At 46.3% G+C, this 27447-nt stretch overlaps 1 protein-coding gene across 1 annotated transcript in view; it reads right to left on the minus strand.

Moving 5' to 3' along the window:
• The window catches only part of LOC148501159 (3',5'-cyclic-AMP phosphodiesterase 4C-like), a 167925-nt gene extending 146309 nt beyond the window's left edge, over positions 1–21616 (minus strand). The window contains exon 1 of the mRNA XM_088450876.1: positions 20717–21616. Within this exon, the coding sequence (XP_088307002.1) occupies positions 20717–20910 (194 nt within the window). The 5' untranslated portion in view covers positions 20911–21616. The remainder of the gene's footprint in view (positions 1–20716) is intronic.
• Between the last annotated feature and the right edge of the window lie 5831 nt (positions 21617–27447).

Raw genomic sequence — 27447 nt, forward strand, 5'->3', positions numbered from 1 at the left:
CAAACCTAGGCAAAAACTTAATCCTGGTCAAACTACACCACCATGCCAAATCTGTATACATGGGCGGACATTCGCAATAGCAAAAGCTAGTAAGTAGGCTTCTGCACTTCGTCAGCCATATGGGAAAAAAGATTCCAATTCAGAATTAGCACCTCGATTGGTAAAAGTGCAATACATCAAAAGTACATTACTCTTGGCTAATATAACCAATGAAGTGCCAGAAGGACATTCATTTAAGGCTTGTGTCAATATATAAAATGTAAAGTAGAAATGCCTATACTCTTTTACAGGTCAATCCCTCCATCACACTTCTCCAATGTCAACTACCGCTGGTCGCTGTATAGCGGAATGTACTTAGGAAGCCGACGGTCGAAATGCCGACCGCCAGCTTCCCGACTGTGAAAACCCGGCAGGGGCCGGTGATAGGCGTCTAAATACCAACGCCTATCAGCCCCAGGCCAAAATCCCGATGCATACCGATCGTAGGTAAGCCGGGAGTCGGGAGCGCTTAGCCGTGGGGGGGGGGGTTTAGGATTAGGGACTCCCGGGGGGACTTAGGGTTAGGCACCCCCCCGGGAAGGTTAGGTTTATGCTAGGGGAAGGGGGGTTAGGGTCAGGCACCACCAGGGAGAGGTTAGGTTTAGGTGCCCCCCCCCCGGGAGGGTTAGGTTTTGGGTGCAGGAGGGCAGGTTAGGGTTAGGCACCCCTAAGAGGGTTAGGGTTAGCAATAGCCTACTTAACTTCCCTGTCGGGATCTTCAGCTGCCAGCCTTCCGGCGTCAGTATTTCATCCGTCGGGCTTAGGTCTGGCGGTGATTCATACCGATTCCCTGTATAGCAGCGCAGCGTCACATCATGCTGGGAGAGAGCAGAGACTGCTGCTGTGGCTAGCAGTGGTGTTAGGGGACAGGCATTGGTTTGAGAGGTCTCCACTTAGAAACCTACAAAAACAAACTCAAGACTTTTCTGTTTACTCAAGCATTTCATTACTGCCCCTTCAGTTTCTAAAGAAAAAGAAAATACAACCCTAATGCTTAACTCTCTTTTCTGTACGCTATTAATACATACGTTTATTTTGTATATTGTTTTCATTTAAAATGTAAAGCACTTTGAGCCCTATTATAAATGCTATATAAATAACATTGTTACTGTACAACAGTTATCACACTTGTAATGTGGTTTTCAGGTGCTATCCATTAACAGCGCTAGGTGTGAACAGCCCGTTGAAGGTTGTAAACCATAAATTAATATGGTTGATCTCAACCAGCACTTTGCATTTAGGATTTAAAAATGAGCTACAATCTAAAAAGTCACAATGATTGTTTCACTTGTTTGAAAGCTATTCCATAAGCAAATAATCAAAATTCTATATTATATATAAGTGAGTTTACTACTAAATAAGGAAACAATGGAACTGCAATTAAAAAATACTATTTTTGCCTGTAGCTCCCCTTCACAAGGGACTGTAGCTTGAAATTATGTTTTCCTTAACTTCCCTGATTTCAGTCTCAAGTGTTACAATGAGCGATTACATGATAGCACCCTGTTTATACTGAACAATAAACTACTTACACTACACAAGTACAAATATCCGTCTCATGTTTTGTGGCTAGCAATAGTTTAGGTTTTAACACATAATAAAAGAGCCCACTTATGAAGTGGGAGCTTTTGTTAATAATTAATATGCCTTTAGATTTAAGTTTTTTTTGTCCTTTATATATTACCCCTGATTCTCTGTACCGTACCGTCGTGGCCAAAACAGTGGAAACCTTTTGGAAAATGTGTGCTTTTAGGGTTTAATTGCATACAACTGCATTATTTTTCAAGAAAATCCTACGAAGGTATATATCACTGGAAAGATAATTTTATACACAATATAATGCAGTTCATCGGAACAAACTATCTTTATTGCATAAAAGTTATAGCTAAATAAAGATAGGGAGCACATTTGTTGCTACTAGAATTGATAGTAGAACATCTTATTTAGTTGTTTGATTATCACTAAATTGGTCGCTGTTTTTTATGTGTTTTTTTACTTTCATTTCTTGAATTTATTTAGGATGACAAGAAAGTAAAAAGAGTTGACTATTTTACATGAAGAAGGTAACTAAAGGAGGCATTTCGAAACTGTGGAATAAGTATCAACAGACTCAGTCGATTCAAAACAAAATTAGTAAAGGTAGGAAAAGATCCACAACCCTATGCAGTGATAGAAGAATTAAAAAACTGTGCTTGAGTGACAGAAGAAAATCGTCTGAGGCAATTCAATGTGGTGTAAACATCAGTGCCAGGACTGTTCATTCCGTCACTACCAAATATGGATATTCTGGTTTCGTCACTCCAGATCAGGGGCGCCGAGAGGGGGGGTCGGGCCCAGTCTTCCTGAGGGGCCCGGGTCCGCCGCCGCCCTCACAGCAGCCCAGCACACAGCCCCCCATCCCCAGAGCGCAGCCGGCGCTGAAAAGCTTTTTTTTTTAAGGGGGCGTGGCCACGCTTCTAATGGAAAGCCACTCCCCGTCTATAACGGCAGCCCTATCTAGCTTCTAGGGGCTGCAGCCGATGCAGTCCCCACAAGCCTGGTTGTTTATTTGTGCACACATTTCAAACCGCCAGACCCCCCCAGTAAAAAAGGCCTTGCTTTCCTGTTTGCAGAAAACGCCATTGCTTAGCAAAATATAACATTAAATGTGTGTGTGTGTGTGTGTGTGTGTTTGTAAAAGAAATAAAAGAAAATATATAAATAATAAAACTGTTCATTCTACTAAACTGATCACTATCATTTAAATATACTTTTGATAACTATATAATAAAACCATATAATACCATATAATACAACTATATAATAAATAAAATACTGTTTATTCTCTTAATTTAGGTGATTGACTGCGCTTCCTAGTAATAATACTCTGCTGCCATTTTCTAATATAGTGCCCCCCCCCCCCCCCTTTGAATAAGATATAGGTAGAGAAATAGAATAGAAAACTACAAATAATTTCTAAAAATACGTCTAAAGTGACAATAAGGTAGTAAGCAGAACAATAAAAATCCTTAGATCAGGATATGGTTCTAAAAATAATACTTTTATTTGTAACTAATTTGGTTTAGTGGATACAAATGTATCTGACTGATGGTGTTCTGTACAATAAGCAGGACACAATGGCATATAGTGTAACCTGCACATGCAGTTCATAAACATGAAAATCTGCAAGCATAAAAATAGATTGAATGACATTTAGGGCCAAATGTAATAGGGTGAGAGATTTATAAATGTGAGAGTTTAGCAGTAAACTCTTTTTAAACACGTTTTAAACTCGGCCAATGTAATAGAGAACATGCAATCTCGTTTTTAGACTAAAGAAACTCACGATTTAAACTCTCATCCAGATGTTTTCCCAATTTGAAGATAAAATTCGACCAATGTGGGAGTTTACTACTAAACTCTTACATTTTCTAAACTCTCACATTTGGCCCCTTAACTCATATAATATATATATAAAACAGTAAAAGATTATAAGCAGTCAGCAATGCAAAAGCTTCTAATGCTGAAATCATATATCAGGTCATGTTGCTTAAATCAAGCATCGTTATTTGTCGGTAATCCATATGAAGACAACATGTGCTTTTCAAAGGGAAGTCTAAGATTTGACTATTCCGCTTTATGTAGTCTGTTACTGCCGGTGGTGAGGACAGTAAGTAAGTTAAATTAACTTTAGTGATCCTCCGGCGGCAAATGCAGTTCCTTTGTCAGCTGCGTCCCGCTAGTTTCAACTTACCAGTAATTGTAGATGTTCCTCTTCACCGCTTGGCAGTGAATATCCCTGGCCTTCCCCCGTTTCCCTCCTTTACCGTGTTGTAGTCACGGTGAATCTGGTCTGGTCATCAAATGGGCATATAATTGGTTCAGTTGGCGGATCTGCAACTTGGAAGTGGTGTCCAAATACATAAAAATCAGACAAAACCCCCAGGAAGGCCGATAGTAGCAGGCATCAATTCAATCACATCAAATATATACCATTTTTCTACAATTGAAAATCCAGAGAAGCTACATCAAAGATACAACATATGTACTCAACATTCCGAATGGGATAGAATGGAAAGAAGGATACACACTTATGACATGTGTCATCACTTCCCTCTATTCAATGATAGAACATTAAATAGGCTACGAGAAAGTGAAACAGATCCTAAATGTCACGCTCCGGACACTTAAAACCACCTTTTTACCTCTCTGGTTCCTGTCCAGGCTAGCCCTGAGGTCCCCTCACACTGTGCATCACTCCCGGATAGCACAGATGTCCGCTAACTTTGCACATCGCTCCCGACTGGTGCTGAGGTCTACTCCTACCCTGTCTGCTCAGTGTCCTGTCACTGATCATGGATATGGCTCTCCACAGTCACAGAGTGTCTCCCCAGCATAATAGTATACAACCTGCATGCCAGAGTTCCCGCCAGAATAACAGTATTGGCGCAGCCATGTTGGACTCTGTCACCTGACTCTCCTACACAACTCAGAGTGCTGCTCCCAGACCAGCTGATCGCAGCATCCAATCTCTGGGGATCCTCCCCTATAAATTCCATTTCTAGGCTGCCCTTTGTGCCAGTGCATCTTCGATTCTTCAACATCGGTCTGAAACCGACCAAGTTCATAAATTCTTCAACATCAGATTCAAATCCATCAAGTTCTTTAATTCATCAACATCGGTCTCAAACCGATCCAGCTCTTCAGTTCGGCATTACCGGTCACTCCGGCCCTACTCACCAATTCAGTCCCAACCCGATTCTGCTCATCTATACAGTATCATTAACTCCAGTTCTCATTTGTAATAAAGACATTGCATTCCTGTCCTCACCTTGGGGCCCATCATCTTCCACTTCAGCCTCCCATGCCTGTTCCAACCCTCAGCCGTGACACTAAAAGAGGAATCAGGACTTCCGGAGGACCAAATTAATTATTCATGGACTTAATTGCCTTTATCACTTGTGTAAAAAAAAATAATCCTGCATTTGTCCCTGTAACTAGTACATAATATATGGGGAAACAAAACTCTGGTTTTCTACTATTATGATTATGAATTCTGAAATTAATGGACAGCAGTAGAGAATAATACCACCTCTGGAAACTTACATACTCATATAAACTCATATAAAATAATTGCAATAGTGGCATGTAGACAAGTTCATAATTGCAATTGCACCGTAAGGAATTGGAATTACCTATAGAGGGTGCACAATAAGTTTTCAGATGTGCAGTGCATGGGTAGAGTAGATGCAAGCTGACTGTCTGGTTGGTTGGGAACTGTAATCTCTGACTAAAGTTCCGTATATAGAACCGTATATAAGAAGCACTGTACACCGAAGAAGTCAGCTTGTTCACTTCCTTCATGAATTCCTTATGGAGCTCAAGAGAGGCCACTGGAGAGTGGTCTGCGACAGCAAGAGAGTTTTGACCGACAGCAAGTTGCTTTTGGGGAGGAAGCACCATGCCGAGCCACTGTGTTTGAGTGGTTTTCAGAATTGTGACGCGGGAGACGCTCCCTGGAAGATGAGTAGCGCTGCGGCTGACCTGCGTCCGCTATCACTGAGGACAATGTTGCAGCCATTCAGGCCATAGTTGAAGTGGATGCCAGGATGACCATGGCCCAGTTAAAAAAGAAGATCTTCTTCAGGACCTTGAGAACAAACAATAGTCGGCCCAGTGGACCCCAGTTGGAGGTGCACCACCACAGAAGTTCGATATGAGCACAGCGTGGCCAAGCAGAAGGTTGCTGTTTTTGTGGCCAAGACTGGTCATGTAGCTACTGTACCACTCGTGCAGCAGTGCACCATTACTGTGGACTGGTACACCAACCAATACCTGCCGCAAGTGTTCTGTCCAAGGACTCACACTCCACCATGACAATGCACCTGCCTACAATTGGTGGATTTTCTGGTCCTTGAATGCATCTAGGAGCGTGGACATCTGCTGTACAGCCCAGACCTGGTCCCTGGTAACTTTTTTTGTACCCACAAAACAAGCGCAAGATGCGTGGTATTAGTTTTCAGTAACTGGAAGCTGCAGTTGAGACCTTCATCCAGCCTGTAGAACACATACTTGCTTCGGAATGGTCCTGCTGCTTCACCAAGTGGTTTGAGCGCATGCAACTTTGTATAAACTCCTTTGGCAAATACTTGAAAAAAATGTAATGTTCACTTTGTTTCTAAATATAATACTTTTTTGCATTTGAAAACTTATTGCAGACTTCATAATCCTCCTTGATCCATTCACCCTCCAGAGCAGCATTTTTCAACCACTGTGCCGTGGCACACTAGTGTGTCCCAAGCGGTTGTCAAGTGTGCTGCGGCAGTCAGCTCAGCGCACTTGTACTGTAGTGTGTTTTATTCCGGAGGAGGCCAATGTAGTGTGTTTTATTCCTGTGGAAGCCATTATGTGTGTATATTTTTATGTGGGAGCCGATGTTTATGTTTTTACATTGGTCACCCACACCGCATAGCCGGATGGTGTGCCTTGGCAATTTTAAAATCTTGTGTAGTGTGAATCGAGTTGAAAAGGTTGAAAATCACTGCTCCAGAGCAAAAAAAATATGCACAAATCCATGGGGAAGTAGTAATTTTATCAACAGTCAATATGTCAATGGAGAATGCAAACATGGTTGTAATGTAAGACTGTGTACACACTGAAGCGATGTCATTTTCGATTTAGCCAAATCGGAATGACAAATCGTGCAGTGTGTATGTGTATCCAAGATATACCAACTCTTGGGGTCGCATGTGATGTCATCAGGTTTGATGTGCTCCACATCTAACCTGACGCTATCGCATGCGGCGCCATGCAGTGTAATTAAGGACGGAACGAGAGATCGTTCGGTCGTTCATTACATCATTCTGATGTGTACTTAGGATCCGATATGTTGGCCTGTCTGGCCGACATATCGGTTGGGTACACATCGTTCAGTGTGTACCCATCTTTAGTTACAGCATTCAACCTTGTTGGCATTACAACTTTAAACATGATGCTTTATGATCATGTTTAAAGTTATAATTCCAACACAATTAAAATGCTTTAACTAACATTTGTGTTGGTGTTCTCCCCTTGGTATTCTCCCGCCAAAATACTAGGGGTGAGCGGGTTCGGATTTCTGAAATCCGAACCCCCCCGAGCCCCCCCGATCCGAGTCCGATCCGAGTCAGGCTCGACTTTTCCCGCCTGACTCGGATCTGAAATCGAGGCAAAACGTCATCATCCCGCCTTCCGAGTCTCGCGGGTTTTGGATCCTATATAAGGTACCCGCGTCGGCGCCATTTTCTCACTCGGCTGTGGACAGTGAAGAGGGAGGGTGGGAGTTAGGGCTGTGTAGTGTAGTGTAGTGTAGTGTAGTGCTGCTGTTGTCCACTACTTCAAAGTCCATAGGGGCTGGCTGTGTTGTGCTGCTGTTGTTAATAGGGGCTGTGTCCACTACTTCAAAGTCCATAGGGGCTGGCTGGACTGTGTTGTGCAGTCAGTTCTCCATAGGGGCTGTGTCCACTCCAAAGTCCTGTGCAGTGTCCCAGTCCTAAAGGAGTGCTGTAGTGTTGTCCAGGGGGTGCTCTGTCCATCAGGGGTGCTCCCCCCAAGTGCTAAAAAAATAATATATTTTCTGTGTTTGTGAATTGTGTGCGCAGTAGCCGCACGTGCATCAACAAAGTAGTGCCAAGCGTGCGCCTGTGTCATAAGTAAAGGGCCGGCTGGCTTGACCGTTAAAGGGTGCTGTAACCCCCGAAAGTACACTCCAGTCCAAACCAAAAAAAAATTATTTTCTGTGTTTGTGAATTGTGTGCGCAGTAGCCGCACGTGCATCAACAAAGTAGTGCCAAGCGTGCGCCTGTGTCATAAGTAAAGGGCCGGCTGGCTTGACTGTTAAGGGTGCTGTAACCCCCGAAAGTACACTCCAGTCCAAACCAAAAAAAAAATTATTTTCTGTGTTTGTGAATTGTGTGCGCAGTAGCCGCACGTGCATCAACAAAGTAGTGCCAAGCGTGCGCCTGTGTCATAAGTAAAGGGCCGGCTGGCTTGACCGTTAAGGGTGCTGTAACCCCCGAAAGTACACTCCAGTCCAAACCAAAAAAAAAATTATTTTCTGTGTTTGTGAATTGTGTGCGCAGTAGCCGCACGTGTATCAACAAAGTAGTGCCAAGCGTGCACCTGTGTCATAAGTAAAGGGCCGGCTGGCTTGACCGTTAAGGGTGCTGTAACCCCCGAAAGTACACTCCAGTCCAAACCAAAAAAAAAATTATTTTCTGTGTTTGTGAATTGTGTGCGCAGTAGCCGCACGTGCATCAACAAAGTAGTGCCAAGCGTGCGCCTGTGTCATAAATAAAGGGCCGGCTGGCTGGACCGTTAAAGGGTGCTGTAACCCCCGAAAGTACACTCCAGTCCAAACCAAAAAAAAATTATTTTCTGTGTTTGTGAATTGTGTGCGCAGTAGCCGCACGTGCATCAACAAAGTAGTGCCAAGCGTGCGCCTGTGTCATAAGTAAAGGGCCGGCTGGCTTGACCGTTAAAGGGTGCTGTAACCCCCGAAAGTACACTCCAGTCCAAACCCAAAAAAAATTATTTTCTGTGTTTGTGAATTGTGTGCGCAGTAGCCGCACGTGCATCAACAAAGTAGTGCCAAGCGTGCGCCTGTGTCATAAGTAAAGGGCCGGCTGGCTTGACCGTTAAAGGGTGCTGTAACCCCCTAAGTACACTCCAGTCCAAACCAAAAAAAAAATTATTTTCTGTGTTTGTGAATTGTGTGCGCAGTAGCCGCACGTGCATCAACAAAGTAGTGCCAAGCGTGCGCCTGTGTCATAAGTAAAGGGCCGGCTGGCTTGACCGTTAAAGGGTGCTGTAACCCCCGAAAGTACACTCCAGTCCAAACCAAAAAAAAATTATTTTCTGTGTTTGTGAATTGTGTGCGCAGTAGCCGCACGTGCATCAACAAAGTAGTGCCAAGCGTGCGCCCGTGTCATAAGTAAAGGGCCGGCTGGCTTGACCGTTAAAGGGTGCTGTAACCCCCGAAAGTACACTCCAGTCCAAACCAAAAAAAAATTATTTTCTGTGTTTGTGAATTGTGTGCGCAGTAGCCGCACGTGCATCAACAAAGTAGTGCCAAGCGTGCGCCTGTGTCATAAGTAAAGGGCCGGCTGGCTTGACCGTTAAAGGGTGCTGTAACCCCCGAAAGTACACTCCAGTCCAAACCAAAAAAAAATTATTTTCTGTGTTTGTGAATTGTGTGCGCAGTAGCCGCACGTGCATCAACAAAGTAGTGCCAAGCGTGCGCCTGTGTCATAAGTAAAGGGCCGGCTGGCTTGACCGTTAAGGGTGCTGTAACCCCCGAAAGTACACTCCAGTCCAAACCAAAAAAAAATTATTTTCTGTGTTTGTGAATTGTGTGCGCAGTAGCCGCACGTGCATCAACAAAGTAGTGCCAAGAGTGCGCCTGTGTCATAAGTAAAGGGCCGGCTGGCTTGACCGTTAAAGGGTGCTGTAACCCCCGAAAGTACACTCCAGTCCAAACCCAAAAAAAATTATTTTCTGTGTTTGTGAATTGTGTGCGCAGTAGCCGCACGTGCATCAACAAAGTAGTGCCAAGCGTGCGCCTGTGTCATAAGTAAAGGGCCGGCTGGCTTGACCGTTAAAGGGTGCTGTAACCCCCTAAGTACACTCCAGTCCAAACCAAAAAAAAAATTATTTTCTGTGTTTGTGAATTGTGTGCGCAGTAGCCGCACGTGCATCAACAAAGTAGTGCCAAGCGTGCGCCTGTGTCATAAGTAAAGGGTCGGCTGGCTTGACCGTTAAAGGGTGCTGTAACCCCCGAAAGTACACTCCAGTCCAAACCAAAAAAAAATTATTTTCTGTGTTTGTGAATTGTGTGCGCAGTAGCCGCACGTGCATCAACAAAGTAGTGCCAAGCGTGCGCCTGTGTCATAAGTAAAGGGCCGGCTGGCTTGACCGTTAAAGGGTGCTGTAACCCCCGAAAGTACACTCCAGTCCAAACCAAAAAAAAATTATTTTCTGTGTTTGTGAATTGTGTGCGCAGTAGCCGCACGTGCATCAACAAAGTAGTGCCAAGCGTGCGCCCGTGTCATAAGTAAAGGGCCGGCTGGCTTGACCGTTAAAGGGTGCTGTAACCCCCGAAAGTACACTCCAGTCCAAACCAAAAAAAAATTATTTTCTGTGTTTGTGAATTGTGTGCGCAGTAGCCGCACGTGCATCAACAAAGTAGTGCCAAGCGTGCGCCTGTGTCATAAGTAAAGGGCCGGCTGGCTTGACCGTTAAAGGGTGCTGTAACCCCCGAAAGTACACTCCAGTCCAAACCAAAAAAAAATTATTTTCTGTGTTTGTGAATTGTGTGCGCAGTAGCCGCACGTGCATCAACAAAGTAGTGCCAAGCGTGCGCCTGTGTCATAAGTAAAGGGCCGGCTGGCTTGACCGTTAAGGGTGCTGTAACCCCCGAAAGTACACTCCAGTCCAAACCAAAAAAAAATTATTTTCTGTGTTTGTGAATTGTGTGCGCAGTAGCCGCACGTGCATCAACAAAGTAGTGCCAAGAGTGCGCCTGTGTCATAAGTAAAGGGCCGGCTGGCTTGACCGTTAAAGGGTGCTGTAACCCACAAAGTACACTCCAGTCCAAACCAAAAAAAAAATTATTTTCTGTGTTTAGCCGCACGTATATATCAAATCGATATAACATAAATGGAGGACCAAACTTTCTCCGATAAAAATAAAATAGAGAAAGATCAAGAACCACTTCCTCCTAGTGCTGAAGCTGCTGCCACTAGTCATGACATAGACGATAACATGCCATCAACGTCGTCTGCCAAGGCCGATGCCCAATGTCATAGTAGAGGGCACATACAATCCCAAATGGCAAAGTTCAGGAAAATGACCTTGAAAAAGACATTTAAATCAGCTGAAGAGAAACGTAAACTTGCCAATATGCCATTTACGACACGGAGTGGCAAGGAACGGCTAAGGTCGATCCCTAGTATGTTCATGACTAGTGGTTCAGCTTCACATGACGATGGAAGCCCTCCTCCCACTAAAAAAATCAAAAGAGTTAAGCTGGCAAAAGCACAGCGAAGAACTGTGCTTTCTAAGAAGATATCACAAATCCCCAAGGAGAGTCCAAGTGTGGTGGTGGTTGCGATGCCTGACCTTCCCAGCACTGGACGGGAAGAGGTGGCTCTTTCCACCATTTGCACGCCCCCTGCAAGTGCTGAAAGGAGCACCCACAGTCCACTTGCTGATATGCAAATTGAAGATGTCACTGTTGAAGTACAACAGGATGAGGATACTGGTGTAGCTGGCGCTGAGGAGGAAGTTGGCGAGGAGGATTCTGATGGTGATGTGGTTTGTTTAAATCAGGCTCCGGGGGAGACAGTTGTTGTCCGTGGGATGAAAAAGCCCATCACGGTCATGCCTGGGCAGAAGACCAAACATTCCACCTCTTTGGTCTGGCAATATTTCTATCCAAATCCGGACAACAACTGTCTTGCCATATGTACCATATGTAAAGGTGAAATAAGTAGGGGTAGGGACGTCAACCACCTAGGAACATCCTCCCTTATACGGCACCTGCAGCGCGTTCATAAAAAGTTACTGTCAAGTTCAGAAACTTTGGCTAAGACCGTAAGCAGTCCAGGGACACCTAAATCCCGTTGTCCTGTTGTATCCAAGCGCCTGCAAACCACACCATCAACTCCCTCCTCGTCAATTTCCTCCTTAGTCAGGATCGGAAGTAGTCCTGCAGGCCATGTCACTGGCATGACTGACTCTCCTATCCGGGATTCCTCTGGAGGATCCTGCATTGCTACGCCTACTGCTGCCGCTGCTGCTGTTGCTGCTGCTGGGAGTCGTTCATCATCCCAGAGAGGAAGTAGGAACACCACTACTTTTACTAAACAATTGACCCTCCAACAGTCCTTAGCGAGGAGGATGAAGTACGACAGCAGTCATCCTGAAGCAAAACGTATAACTGAGGCCTTGACTGCTATGTTGGTGTTAGACGTGCGTCCGGTATCCGCCATTAGTGCAGTGGGATTTAGACAATTGATGGAGGTAGTGTGTCCCCGGTTCCAAATCCCGTCTAGATTCCACTTCACTAGGCAGGCGATACCGAGACTGTACAGAAACGTCAGAAAAAGTGTCCTCAGTGTCCTGAAAAATGCCGTTGTACACAATGTCCACTTAACCACGGACATGTGGACAAGTGGAACAGGGCAGACTAAGGACTATATGACTGTGACAGCCCACTGGGTAGATGTATCACCTTACGCAGCAACAGCAGCAGCGTCACCAGTAGCAGCATCTCAGAAACGCCAGCTCGTTACAAGGCAGGCTACGCTGTGTATCACCGGTTTCAGTAAGAGGCACACCGCCGACAACCTCTTAGAGAAACTGAGGGAAATCATCGCCCAGTGGCTTACCCCACTTAGACTCTCCTGGGGATTTGTGATATCTGACAACGCCACCAATATTGTGCGGGCATTACATCTGGGCAAATTCCAGCACGTCCCATGTTTTGCTCACACAATAAACTTGGTGGTGCAGAATTTTCTGAAAAGCGACAGGGGCGTGCAGGAGACGCTTTGGGTGGCCCGAAAAATTTCTGGCCACTTTCGCCATTCAGCGACTGCGTGCCGAAGACTGGAGCGCCAGCAAACACTCTTGAACCTGCCCCGCCATCACCTGAAGCAAGAGGTTGTGACGCGGTGGAACTCAACCCTCTATATGCTTCAGAGGATGGAGGAGCAGCAAAAGGCCATACAAGCCTATACATCCACCTATGACATAGGCAAAGGAGGGGGTATGCACCTGACTCAAGCGCAGTGGAGAATGATTTCCGTGTTGTGCAAGGTTCTCCAGCCCTTCGAACTTGCCACACGTGAAGTCAGTTCAGACACAGCCAGCTTGAGTCAGGTCATTCCCCTCATCAGGCTTTTGCAGAAGCAGCTGGAGAAAGTGAAGGAGGAGCTAAGACGGAGCGATTCCGCTCGGCATGTGGGACTTGTGGATGAAGCCCTTCATTCGCTTTGCCAGGATTCCAGGGTGGTCAATCTGTTGAAATCAGACCACTACATTTTGGCCACCGTGCTTGATCCTAGGTTTAAAGCCTATGTGGTGTCTCTCTTTCCGGCCGACACAAGCCTGCAGAGGTGCAAAGACCTGCTGGTGAACACACTGTCAGCTGAAGCGGAACGTGACACGTCAACGGCTCCTTCTTCATTTTCTCCCGCAACTGGGGCTGCCAGGAAAAAACTTAGGTATCCTAAGCAACCCGCTGGCGGTGATGCAGGGCAGGCAGGACCAAGTTTGGACATCTGGTCTGGACTGAAGGACCTGGCAACAATTTCTGACATGTCTACTGTCACTGCATATGATACTGTCACCATTGACAGAATGGTGGAGGATTACATCGGTGACAGCATCCAAGTAGGCATGTCAGACAGTCCATACCTGTACTGGCAGGAAAAAGAGGCAATTTGGAGGCCCCTGTACAAGCTGGCTCTATTTTACCTGAGTTGCCCCCCCTCCAGTGTGTACTCCGAAAGAGTGTTTAGTGCAGCCGGGAACCTTGTCAGCGAAAGGCGTAGGAGGTTGCTTCCACAGAATGTGGAGAAGATGATGTTCATCAAAATGAATTATCAGCTCTTCCAGGGAGACCAGCCTCCAGAAGGTACAGAGGGACCTGTGGTGGTGGATTCAAGTGGGGACGAGTTAATACTTTGTGAGGATGAGGATGTACACACTGAAGAGGGTGAGGAATCGGTGGATGAGGAGGATGAGGATGACATCTTGCCTCCGTAGAGCCAGTTTGTGCAGGGACACATTAATTTCCAGCTTGTTTTGTGGGGGCCCAAACGAACCAATCATTTCAGCCACAGTTGTGTGGCAGACCCTGGCGCTGAAATGATTGATTTGTTAAAGTGTGCATGTCCTGTTTATACAACATAAGGGTGGGTGGGAGGGCCCAAGGACAATTCCATCTTGCACTTCTTTTTTTTCTTTGCATTATGTACAGTTTGGGGCCTAGTTTTTCTAACTGCCATCCTGTCTGCCACTGCAGTGTCACTCCTAGATGGGTCACGTGTTTGTGCCGCCCACTCGTGTCGCTTAGCATAGTCATCCAGCTACCTCGGTGCAACCTTGTGGACATGAAAACACTATTGTGAGGTGTGAGGTGTTCAGAATAGACTGGAAATGAGTGGAAATTAAGGTTATTGAGGTTAATAATAGCATAGGAGCAGAGAAACCAACAAATTCTGTGATTTTAGCTGTTTTTATGCTTTTTAAAAAAAAAATACAGATCCAAAACACAAAACCCAGAACCCAAAACACGGAAGGGTGGTTTTGGCAAAACCAATCCAGATCCAAAACACGAAGAAAGATCCAGATCCAAAACCAAAACACAAAACACGAAAAGTGGCCGGTGCACACCCCTACAAAATACATATTAACTGTCAACACATGGAAGAAACATTTGTATTCCAGTTCATGTGCTATAACATCATGCAGCATACGAGGAAGGTGCCGGTCACATGTACTAGCGGTGTACTTGAACATCAACATTGGATGGGGAGACAGACATGCGACCGTGCACTTACAGTACATGTCTGACCCCTAACACGAGGAAGTGGAACTGCAAGGCCAGATAAACAGTGGCGCCAATATGGGGGTGCGGGCTGCACCGGGTGTCACCCTCGGAGGGGGTGACACTCCTCCTCAGTGACAGGAGCCGGACACTGCAATGTGACATTCTCCTGCTGTACTTGGCTCCTGTCACAGAGGAGGAGCCGGTAGTGAAGCAGGTACTAGTCTCCGGGGACAGCCTAGCATCTCCGGGGATTTTGGGCACACCCCCGGAGTGACACTATTGGGAGTCCCTGCGAGACCACGCAGAGGGGCCCCTACAGAAGGGCAGTTATTGATGTGGATGATTAACTCCCCAACAGTTCAGGTTTTAGAGATATCCATGGTTGAGCACAATTAGTCAATTTGATTTTACCACCTGTGTTCAACCAATGATAACTCTAATGGTGCGTACACATGTAGCGATATAAATGAGCGATTTGAACGAAAACGATATCATTAAAATCGTAAATTTTTAAGGCCCCTACCAACTCACCATAGACCAGCGATGCGCGGCCACGTATGGACGATAGCAATATCGTCCATTGGCTGTGCATGCCGGTCAACTTGCTCGATATCGAGCAGGTTACTATAGGGACCTGCGATCATTCATAGCGGGTCGTTGTAGTCATTGGTGACTTGGTGGTGTACTGGGTGATCGATCATCCAGGACACCAGGGAGGGTGTAGGACGATCAGCCAGCGATTTAGTATCGCTGGTTGATCGCTACGTGTGTATGCAGTTGCACCATTAAACCTGAATTGTTGGGGAGCCTTGAGGACCGCGTTTGGGAACCTCTGCTGTATACTATACAAATAAAAAGCAATACATGAATGTAACTAGTATTCTCAGCTACATTAAATGTCAGTAACTAAACTAAGCTGGAGTCAGTTTATTTTTAAAGCTTACGCTGCCCCTAAAAAATTTAATACTGATTTGCTGTGTGCTGCCATGTGGTCATACATGACCAGCCACACATGACCACAGGGCAGTATTACTCGTCACCTGCTAAATAGAGAGCACCCATGACATTAACACACTTCATCTCTGGTGAAAATGCAACAGAATCAAGTGGAGACAGCACTATGAAGGGTGTATGGTTACCCAAATGATTGCAGATGTTGTCTGGGTAGTATCATGGAATATCCATACCTAATTTTGCACACATTGCTACTAGGGATGAGCGGGTTCGGTTCCCTGAGAACCGAACCCACCCGAACTTCGGGGATCCGGGGCGATCCGAGCCCAAGCTCGGATCTCCCTGTCTGCCCCGGATCCCTCTCCCGAGGCAAAACCTCGAGATCTGCTGTCGGATCTCGAGGTTTTGCCTCGAGCGGCCATTTAAAAAAAAATGCCTTTGCCTTTAATGGGCAAAGTGCTGATTGGCTGACAGAGCCGTCTGTCACGGCTCTCAGCCAATCAGCATTATGGTGCTCATTTGCATGTAGCACGGACTCGTGAGATCCGTGCTACATGCATCTGTGTGATTGACAGTGACACAGAGCACAGATGGGTCAGTGAGACCCGTCTGTGCTGCTGTGTATTTCAATGACTCAGATGCACGCACGGACCAGGAGATCCGTGCTACTTGCATCTGTGTCATTGACACAGAGCACTAACGGGTCCGTGAGACCCGTCTGTGCTGCTGTGGTAAAAAAAAAAAAAAAAACCTGTGTAAAAAGAGAAAAAAATGGCGTGCCCCCCCCAAAAAAAAGAGCAACCAGCCCCGGGCATTAGTGACCCAGTGCTGGGTGTGCTTAAATACAGGGGACAAACGACATAGGGGTCCCCTGTACTTAAACACAACCGGCACTGGGCTAGTCAGAACCAGAGCTGGTTGCCAAAATACGGGGGACAAACGACGTAGGGGTCCCCCGTATTCTGCGCAACCAGCTCTGGGCTCTGATCCGGTCCTGGTTCTGGAAATACAGGGGAAAAAAATGAGTAGGGTTCCCCTGTATGTTCCAGAACCAGCACTGGACTTTTTCTAGCGGGGGGCTGATGCCACAGCCAGGGGAGCCCTTTCACCGGGCCCCCCAGCCGCAGCATCAGCCCTGACCGCTAGTCAGCCCAGGCCGGGGATCCCTGGAGAGCTGGGGACCCCCCCAATAAAGGGGTCACCCTCTCCAGGGCACCCCAGGCCCATGCTGATAGCCCGGGGCTATCCCCGCCACCCCTGGTGGCGGTGGGTGGCGGGTTGATTGTGTGGTGTGGTGTAAATAAAGAATATCAAACATTGTCTTTACAAGTAGAACTGCAAGTCCCAGCAAGCCTGCCCCGCATGCTGGTACTTGGAGAACCACAAGTACCAGCATGCAGGGCATTAAGGGCCCACTAGTACCTGTAGTTCACCTGTAAAAAAATGTTTAAAAAAAACACAGGACACACACACCGTGACAGTATAAGTTTATTAAACATACATACACACACACACACACACATGTACACATACTCACCTATGTAACCCTGTAGCATCGGTCCACTTGTCCGGTAAAGTATCCATAGGGGACCTGTGAAAAAAAACATACTCACCATCTCCTATGCGAGGTTCTGTCCTCTTCGTTCCAAAGTAGGCATCCCCGGATTTGGCAAAAAAAAAAAAACGAAAACGCGATCCACGAACTTAGTACCGTTCTATAGAACGGTACTTCCCGAATGAGAGCTTAGCGGCGGGGTATCACCATGGAAACCCCGCTGCTAAGCGTTCATTGGCTGAGAGAGGCCATCTCCCGTCTCTCTCAGCCAATGAACGGCTCCCTCCATTGTAGTCAATGCTGGGAGCCGCAAGGTTATTAAAGTTTACCCTGCGGTTCCCACCATTGACTACAATGGAGGGAGCCGTTCATTGGCTGAGAGACGGGAGATGACCTCTCTCAGCCAATGAACGCTTAGCAGCGGCGTTTCCATGGTGATACCCCGCCGCTAAGCTCTCATTCGGGAAGTACCGTTCTATAGAACGGTACTAAGTTCGTGGATCGCGTTTTCGTTTTTTTTTTTGCCAAGTCCAGGGATGCCTACTTTGGAACGAAGAGGACAGAACCTCGCATAGGAGATGGTGAGTATGTTTTTTTTCACAGGTCCCCTAGGGATACTTTACCGGACAAGTGGACCGATGCTACAGGTTACATAGGTGAGTATGTGTACATGTGTGTGTGTGTATGTATGTTTAATAAACTTATACTGTCACGGTGTGTGTGTCCTGTGTTTTTTTAAACATTTGTTTTTACAGGTGAACTACAGGTACTAGTGGGCCCTTAATGCCCTGCATGCTGGTACTTGTGGTTCTCCAAGTACCAGCATGCGGGGCAGGCTAGCTGGGACTTGCAGTTCTACTTGTAAAGACAATGTTTGATATTCTTTATTTACACCACACCACACAATCAACCCGCCACCCACCACCACCAGGGGTGGCGGGGATAGCCCCGGGCTATCAGCCTGGGCCTGGGGTGCCCTGGAGAGGGTGACCCCTTTATTGGGGGGGTCCCCAGCTCTCCAGGGATCCCCGGCCTGGGCTGACTAGCGGTCAGGGTTGATGCTGCGGCTGGGGGGCCCGGTGAAAGGGCTCCCCTGGCTGTGGCATCAGCCCCCGCTAGAAAAAGTCCAGTGCTGGTTCTGGAACATACAGGGGAACCCTACTCATTTTTTGTCCCCTATATTTCCAGAACCAGGACCGGATCAGAGCCCAGAGCTGGTTGCGCAGAATACAGGGGACCCCTACGTCGTTTGTCCCCCGTATTTTGGCAACCAGCGCTGGTTCTGACTAGCCCGGTGCTGGTTGTGCTTAAGTACAGGGGACCCCTACGTCGTTTGTCCCCTGTATTTAAGCACACCCAGCACTGGGTTACTAATGCCCGGGGCTGGTTGCTCTTTTTTGGGGGGGTGCACGCCATTTTTTTCTTTTTTTACACAGGTTTTTTTTTTTTTTTTACCACAGCAGCACAGACGGGTCTCACGGACCTGTCATTGCTCTGTGCCAATCACACAGATGCATGTAGCACGGATCTCCCGGGTTCGTGCTACATGCAAATGGGCACCATAACGCTGATTGGCTTCCTGTCTGCCACTGCAGTGCCACTCCTAGATGGGCCACGTGTTTGTGCCGCCCCCTTGTGTCGCTTAGCATAGTCATCCAGCTTCCTCGGTACAACCTTTTGGCCTAAAAACAATATTGTGAGGTGTGAGGTGTTCAGAATAGAGTGGAAATGAGTGGAAATTAATGTTATTGGGGTTATTAATAGCGTAGGAACAAAAAAAGGCCCATTTATGTGATTTTAGCGTTTTTTTTTATTTTTTAAGAAAAAATCCAGATCCAAAACACAAAACCCAGAACCCAAAACACGGAAGGGTGGTTTTGGCAAAACCAATCCAGATCCAAAACACGAAGAAAGATCCAGATCCAAAACCAAAACACAAAACACGAAAAGTGTCCGGTGCACACCCCTAATTGCTACTTGCATTCTCATTTTTTCTTCCTGAAAACTTTTTGGCAAATTAAAAAAAAACTATTTACATGAGGTCATACTGGGAAGTTAGCAGCTTAGTGGATGGAATAACGTGGTACACACCTACGCAATGATCCTTTTTCTATTTCCACATCTTATGACAACACTGTTTGCAAGTAATCACAGACGAACAGCTGAGCCTGTGTATGCTGTTGCAGAATGAATACCTCAGCTTTCTGTTCACGAGCTCGGATCCTGCCTGATATTTATAACTTAGCAAGAGATAATACTAGTCATGTTTGTACATTTAAGCAACATACTGTCAGTGTCAGTTATAAAAAAATAGTGCCCTCCCCATAAAAAATAAATAAAATAAAGGGGTGTGGCCTCATGGGAAAGGGGCATGTCCACACATCAGTGCCAATTCAAATGACTGTACACCACACAGCAATGGGCCTTATTCACATTACACCACACAGTAGTCCCTTTAATCATGTTATGTCACACAGTAGTACCCCTTATACATGTTACATCAAACAGTTGTACCCTTTATTCACGTTACGCCACACAGTAGTACCCCTTATACACTTTCTGCCACACAGTAGTGTCCTTAATGCACGTAACGTCACACAGTAGTACCCCTTATACACATGCTTATGCTCCACAGACCCCATATCAGGTGGATCCCCCACTATGGTGTAATGCTCTGCAGGCGCAGGCTCAGTGAGTGGAGGTCGCACATGCGCAGAGCGCACAGAGGGCCTGGTTCAGAGCCGGACGCTCTGACCAGAGCGCTCGCTCTGAATCAGGGCCCTCCTACCTAAACTTGGAGCGGCCTCTTGGACGCTCGCATAGCTGTACTTCCTTTTCATTTTCTTTCTTTCTTTTTTTTTTACTACTTGGTCATTAGTAAAAAATAATTAAGGGCTGGTGGATAGATTGACATGATACAGTGCTCAACTACTAATTTAGGCTGTATATACTCATAATGACTAAGGCAGTGTCACCATCAACTGTGATCATGTATAAGGGGAAGTAGTCAAGAGGTTGACAATAACTATCAACATTGTTCAAATGTTGACAGGCAATGTGTCAACATTCTAAGAATGTCAACAGGTGATATGTGAACAGTGCAAGAATGTCAACATTAGGGTTAGGCTGCCAGGGGAGGTGAAGGTGGTGGTGGTGGGGTGTTAGAGAGGTTAGGGTTAGGCACTAGAGGGAGGATTAGGGAGGAACCCAAACACCAGAGGATAAGTGGTCTGACTCGGATGTCACAGTTACATGACCGCCGGGACTAAGAAGACACCGCTGCAGCTGTCGGGAGCAGGTAATTCACTGCTGGCCGGCAGGCATGAAATGTCAACACTCTAACATGTCCATAGTTCATCGCTGTCTACATATTGTACACATGGTCTATTGTCGACATTATGAATGTCGATATTATGACTGTCAACATATAATACCCCACTTAGTTTTAAGAGACCAGAAGAGCACAGAGACTGGAAACTAGTTGCCATATCATGGTACATTATTTTTACAATCAACTAAGCATTCATCCCGGAACTTCACAACAATGTTTTAACAGCTAAATACAGCAAAATAAAATAAGAAAAGGTAGTTACCGTCTTCTTCTTTGCACAATATCAATGGGTCTGTTGACTGCACATGGTGACCCATATACATGTCCATTGTATATCTTACGCCCTTCGTAGTCCGTAAGAGCCAGAAACCCACAGTCTGTAGGTAAACTCATATCCACGTCTACGTTTTCAGTGCTGGACAGACCACCAATGTACAGAGTTTGGTTTTGCCACATACAGTGCAGTTATCTTACATTTAAAAAGGGCCCATACAAAACACCCTTTAAATCTCCCTTTAAAGCACATTTCCATCATCATCAGAGATAGTAAAAAACAAATAGGGTGAAAGACCTTCCAGCCTTGGCTTGCTTATGCAGTGTACAGCTATATGATCTTATACTGGGATAGCCACTGCTATTGGTACTCCACTCTTGCAATACATAGATCATGTTTTGCAGAATCTCTTCTGTTTATTGCGCATTTAAGTACAACTCTTTTTCGATTCTTGAACAAACAATAGGAGGATAATATAAACTTACGCAAAGGAAATATTTTGTCACAGAGACATTTGCTAATAAATAACCAAATTTAGTTGAACTCCATACTCCCAAAGAAGACAAAAATTCCATCTGTACTCGTAGAATCAGCACTGCAGCACTAACAGATCCAGTACTGTGTATATTTTCCAAGTCTCTATCTGTATCCGTTACCTTGGTGAACAGGTTTAGGCAGATTTAAAAAAAAAAAAAAAGTAGGCATGACTTCTAATTCCTAAAAATAGTAGATTTCAGCAGGTGTGTTAGAATGAAAAGGCCAAATAGCTTTCATACCAATCCCCAAAAACGAATAATTTCCTTTTTATTGATGAAGTGACGACATGTCTCCTCAGACGTATGCTATGGGATTCTGTGTGACAGATGGAAAAGAGTGCAGTAAAGAAATGTCACCAGTGCAGGATACTGAGCGATCTCTCCTCTGTAGCAGCTGTGATGTCACTGTCACTGTACTCCAGCTAGGGGGGGGGGGGGGGGAGGGGCACGCCTCACTCGTGCTCTCTGCAAATATTTCTCCAAAGCAGCACTTCCTCCCCAAAATAGAGTTACATGCAGAAAATAATGCCATGCTCTCATGCCTGACACTAAGTACTGAGCCCTCCTGCATCATTGATATTTAGTTTAATGCACCACCAGGCTTTCCCGTGTGCTCCACTGGTGGTTTTGGACAGTCTACTAAATATTCTTTCATGCAACACAATAGACTCACAATTATTTGCTAAAGTAAATAAATATATCTGTGTGTACATAGATAGGTAGATAGATAGATAGATAGATATATGTGCAAAAGTATAAAAAGTATTAGCACAGATCGGGGCAAGCTGATTAATATTATAATGGATATAAATATATATGTATATACAGTATATATATAACAAATATATATATATATATATATATATATATACAGTATATATATATATATCCATAATAATATGCTACTTGCTACTAGATGTTCAATCCTCCCTGTTTTCCCCATCTGTATCATGCCTGTCTGCCCCTCCCCTTGAGAATGTAAGCTCTTGCAAGCAGGGCCCTCTACCCTCTTGTGCTTCTCCTTACTTTATTTTCATCTAATTCTTACCCACCACTAGGACACCTAATACTTGGTGCTTATGCTCTGTTGCTTAATTGGGTGTTATGGCCACCAATGTATCAAGGTATATAATCCATGTCCTTGTCCTTCATTGTATTGTATTTTACTGTAAGTCATTTTTTTTTGGTTATGTACCTTGTAAGGCACTGCGGAACACTTGTGGCGCCATATAAATAAACAATAATAATAATAATAATAATAAATTATATATATATATATATATATATATATATATATATATATATATTAGCTGATGTACCCAGTTTCGCCTGGGTAGACCTTAGATATTTACTGTTTCCATTTCCATATCACCACTCCAGTAACACAATGATCCTTTACCTTTATAGTAATGTGTCACTGCTATAATGAGACATTACCCTCCCTCACCTGTGTAGTAACACATTCCACTCCCTAATGTGAGCGGGGTCATCAGTGTGGGGAAATCCAGTGACCACTGGACCGGCAGGCGTCGGCGGTTCGGGCAGTGCGGTGCGGCGGCGGGAGACGGGGCTGGACGAGCTTGCATCTGAAAAGATTCAAGCTTGTCCAACCACCAGCGCGGATTTTGAATTTGGCGCCGCTGGCGAGCTAGTAATGGCTCGTGGGCGGACAGCCAATCCGAGTCTGGCACGGCGAGCCAATTGTGGCTCGCCGTGTCATGGCTCCGCCCCCTCGCGGCTCCATATATTAGGCGCTGCTGAGCGGGGCGAGTCAGTCCGTCGGCGGAGAGCAAGCCAGGAAGACCGTCCGCGGAGGAGAAGAGTTCCAGAGGCGCCGGAAAAAGCCGGAAGACGCCGTGCTCAACCCCTGAAGACGGAAGCGCTGTTGCTGGAGCAGGAAGACAGCGGCGGGCGGCGGTCAGTGGAGCCGAAGCTGAGGACCGGAGGGCTCTGCAGTGGAGGAAAGTTAAAGAGCTTATCGAAGTTCCCCACTGCAGGCTCTCCCAACGGACAGGGTAGGCGGCCGTGGGCCACCTTTACTTATATTTAAAATCAAATAAACCATTTGTTGTCGGGCTTAAGGCCCGTGGGTATAATCAGGCACTAGGCCTGTGGCCACGTAGGAGGGGCACAAGGCCCCGGGGATAGCAGGGGGCATTAGGCCCTGTAGGGGATTCTTAGGCTCTACAGTCAGCAACCTGGGCACTAGGCCCAGGTTGTTCGGGCTCAAGTAGGCGGCAGGCCTGTATATAAAGTGGTCTGGGCATTAGGCCCAGGTCACTGCACGACCCTCAGGTAGCCCCGCATATAAGGTGGTCTGGGCATTAGGCCCAGATCACTACACGATCTTCAGAGGTAGGCCTGCATATAAAGTGGTCTGGGCATTAGGCCCAGGTCACTAAACGACTCTCAGAGGCAGCCCTGCATATAAGGTGGTCTGGGCATTAGGCCCAGTTCACTAAAAGACCACTAGATTCACCAGAGGTGGCCCAGCTTCAAAGTGATCTGGGCGTTAGGCCTAGATCCCTAGGGATCGGCCGAAGGAAGGTGGGTCTAAAGTGAAAGGCGTCCTGGCAAGAACCGAAGCGATCATTCACAGGTCGGCGGTCCTGTGCAGCAGAGTGACCGGCGCTGGAGGTCTGTACCACTGGGTACAGAGTGCTGATAGGTGGTTCGAGGAATAAAGTAATCCGAGTAATAGACTCGGATCACCCGCTTTAGCCCCAGCTGGGTGAGGTTGAGTACTGGGCATAGGATATTGAGTAAGCCCCCCCCCTCTCAGGAGTCAGTGCAAGGGGCTGTGCGGCTCCGGTGCTGAACCCCTGTAGGGGGAACTCTGAAGATTCAGCCTAGTAGATCAAGGCAGCGGTGTGTTCACAGAAGGGCACAGACAGGGCCGGTCAGCCGTGAAGAGAAAGAGAGGGACAGCTGAAACGAGAGTGTTTCCGCTAGAGGTGTATTGTTCCCAAGCCTAGTTAATATAGTGTGTAAGAAGACGTTTATTTGTTGTTTGCCCTGAATCTTCTCGTTGTTATAGCAGAGAGTTTACGGAGGAAGTTTCTGGAAGTGAAGTTCAAGCTTCCAGGCATACGAAGAGGTAACCCAGTTGGTACAGCATTGTTTGCGTGTTTGTCCGTGAAGGAAGGGGGATTGTTTTGTTTGATTTTCAGGGGCGCGGACGACTCGTCAAGGTGACAAGGGGACTAGTGTGAGTATCTCTCAGTGTCTGTCTGCCTTTCATTGGAGCGTCAGATAGGGGATCTCTCACAACGGTGAGAGATCCAAACATTCTATACTTTCTCTTCCTCTGTCTGTTCTTACCTTGAACACCGGTTAGGGGATCTCGCACAACGGCGTGAGATCCAAACTACACCTGAGTGTGTGAGCACTGTATAGGTGAAAACTATGTAGCTGAGGCCCCGTGCCAATGATGACCATTCACCCAACCGGTGAAGGTCGCGTTCATCCCTAGCGGTTATTGTGTCACCAAGCATAGGAGGATTGTTATTGAATACCCCATTCTCTTACAGCTTCAGGCTGGTTTGAACCTGATACTAAAACGGTGAAGAGGATCCGGATCGTAGATCAGTTGGCAATTTGGGAACGAAGGCTCTAGGACTCTGCCGTGGAAAAGTGGTGAGTGTTGGCTAACGAGTTATCGCTACTTTTCACACTAACACAGTATCCTCGCTCACCTCTGTAGTAACACATTTCCCTCCCTCGCCCGTGTTGTAACACATTCGACATTCCCCTCCTTCACCTGTGTAGAAATACAATCCCTACCTCACACCTGTATTAACATATTATTCTCACTCACACCTGCAGTAACTTCTATTCCCCTCCCTCACCTCTTTAGTAACACATTACCTCCACCCACCTTTGTTGTAACACATTCCCATCCCTCGTCCGTGTTGTAACACATTCCCCTCCCTCACCTGTGTAGTAACACATTCCCCTGCCTCACCTCTAAGACAGTCCCACCTTACTGCTGTAGTAACACATTCACTTTGCTAACTATTGAAATAGAGAAGCCACACCAACTGCCAGTGATATTTGGCAGCAATTGGGGTGACAGTTGGTGTTTGAATGCTGAACTGTGCTGCAGCCACTATGAGTCAGTCAGGCGGGACATTGCACAGGGGAAGGAAACGTTTTAGCCCTTTTCACCTCACCCCCTTATGAGTCGAATTACAAAACATCCCTGCATAGTGGGTACCTACGACATCTCTCCGGTAACATATTTAGGTTTTACATTTCTGTGAAATACTTCAGATATGTGATGTATACCGCAATGTAAAATTTCATTTGGGTTGCAGATTTTTGAATATGTTAATCTATCAATACAAGCGATAATGATAATTATCACATTTTTATCAATATCAACCATATAATGTATGCCTTTCCCCCTGTCCTATCCCATATCTTGCTCTCCTCCCCTCTTACCCTATTGTTCTATCTCTATCATGGACGCAGGGTGTGCAGTGCACATGGGCAAATGAATCCAATGAGTCCAGGGGCCTGTGTGCACTACACTCAGGACTCACCACTGCCTCCCGTGTGATGACTCTATATGTTTCTCACACTGTGCCATCTTGTTAGTAATGTATTCAGGCGGATGGCGCAGCACAGGACCTTACAAAGAGTCTGGCACAGTGCCAGAGTCTTTCTATGCGCCATCTTTCTGAACTTATCATTGGGAAGCCCCTTAGGCCAGGTACACATCTAAACAACGAGCAATCTTGCCGATGGTCAGGACGAATTCCCTTTCCCCCGGGCCATCCAAGATTTCCCGTACACACTATGCGATTTTATGACCGACAGAACGATACCTTGTTCCATCCTTAGTTAAACTGCACAGCCCCGCATACGATATTGTATGATTGGCTGTCCAGCACGGCCAATCAGAAGATCTCGTATGTGACCCATGGGAGCGCGCAATTGCGGGTATACAGTATACACTAAGCAATCTTCGCGATTTATCGTTTCAATATGACAAATTGTGAATATATCGTTCTAGTGTGTACCCGGCCTTACTTTTAGCACTGGCAATCAACAAATCCTCACTCATTTCAACCAAATATTGTCCAACTTGAGGCCATGTGAAGACAAATATTGTAATGCATGATTAATGGTTTATACTGATTGAGCTTCAGGGCCTTATTCAGTGTGCACTGCTGAACGCAGATTTCTGATGTTCGGGAATCTGCGCAGGTGCATGATCCGCAGAGCCGGCCCTAGGCATAGGCATTATAAGCAAATGCCTAGGGGCAACTCAGAATGCTAGGGGCATTCCAAGGCTGAGCTCTGCCTGTCTGTCCTCCGTAGCCTGCCGCTGCTTCCACCTTCCCCGGAGCCGGTGCTGCTACACGCTCTCTCCCCAGCACGCTAATTTTTTTCTTCAGAGACGCAGACATCTCCGTCCAAGGCCTCGTCTCTAATCATGAGCTGCACCTCCTTTTGAGGGACGGACCTTTACTGTAGGGATGGCTTGCACAGTCAGGGACCGCCTCTTTGTGACCGGCATCACGTTTGATGGGCAGCGCTGTTCTCCGGAACACAGACCTCCCGCAGCCGCCTCAGCGCAGTGCGCTCTGCCAGCCGCGGCTCCCAGCATCAGCTCCCTCCGGCTTGCAAGGTAAACTGCACAGTCCCCCTCAGGAGTGGCGGTCTCCTCTTATAGTGCCCTCCATGAACTGCTTCATTCCCACCTTCAGCCCACTCTTAGTCCCAGGCCAGCAGGCAGTGATTCTAGTCTCAATGGTGTGCGGGGCTTTTGAAGAGTTTTGCCCTCGACTTAACTGCCAACCCTGCATGTATAGCTGCCTGAGGGCTCCTGCACTGTCCCCATCTTAAATAAAGAAGTCCACTGACAATAATGATGACATTTACTGTAATTATTCACAATGCCACCAAATACATATAATCCAGGCCACAAGTCAATACAAATATAATTATACTTGCTAAGCATACACCTGTATACTACAATCTCCTTGTCCACATGTTTACCTATGATAACCCTGATTAGGGGTTACAGTGACATAAGGCCACATCTCATCCCCATAAGTTCCATAAGTTCTGTACTTAAAAAATGGGGGGGGACCAATGGAGAGATTAGGGCAGATGTACGAGTATTATTGATTTTCAAGTAAAATGATCACTTTTTATCGTGGAGATAATAAAAGA

This window comes from Taudactylus pleione, unplaced genomic scaffold (assembly GCF_031769625.1).
Source record: "Taudactylus pleione unplaced genomic scaffold, aTauple2 ptg000532l, whole genome shotgun sequence".
Taxonomy (NCBI): domain Eukaryota; kingdom Metazoa; phylum Chordata; class Amphibia; order Anura; family Myobatrachidae; genus Taudactylus; species Taudactylus pleione.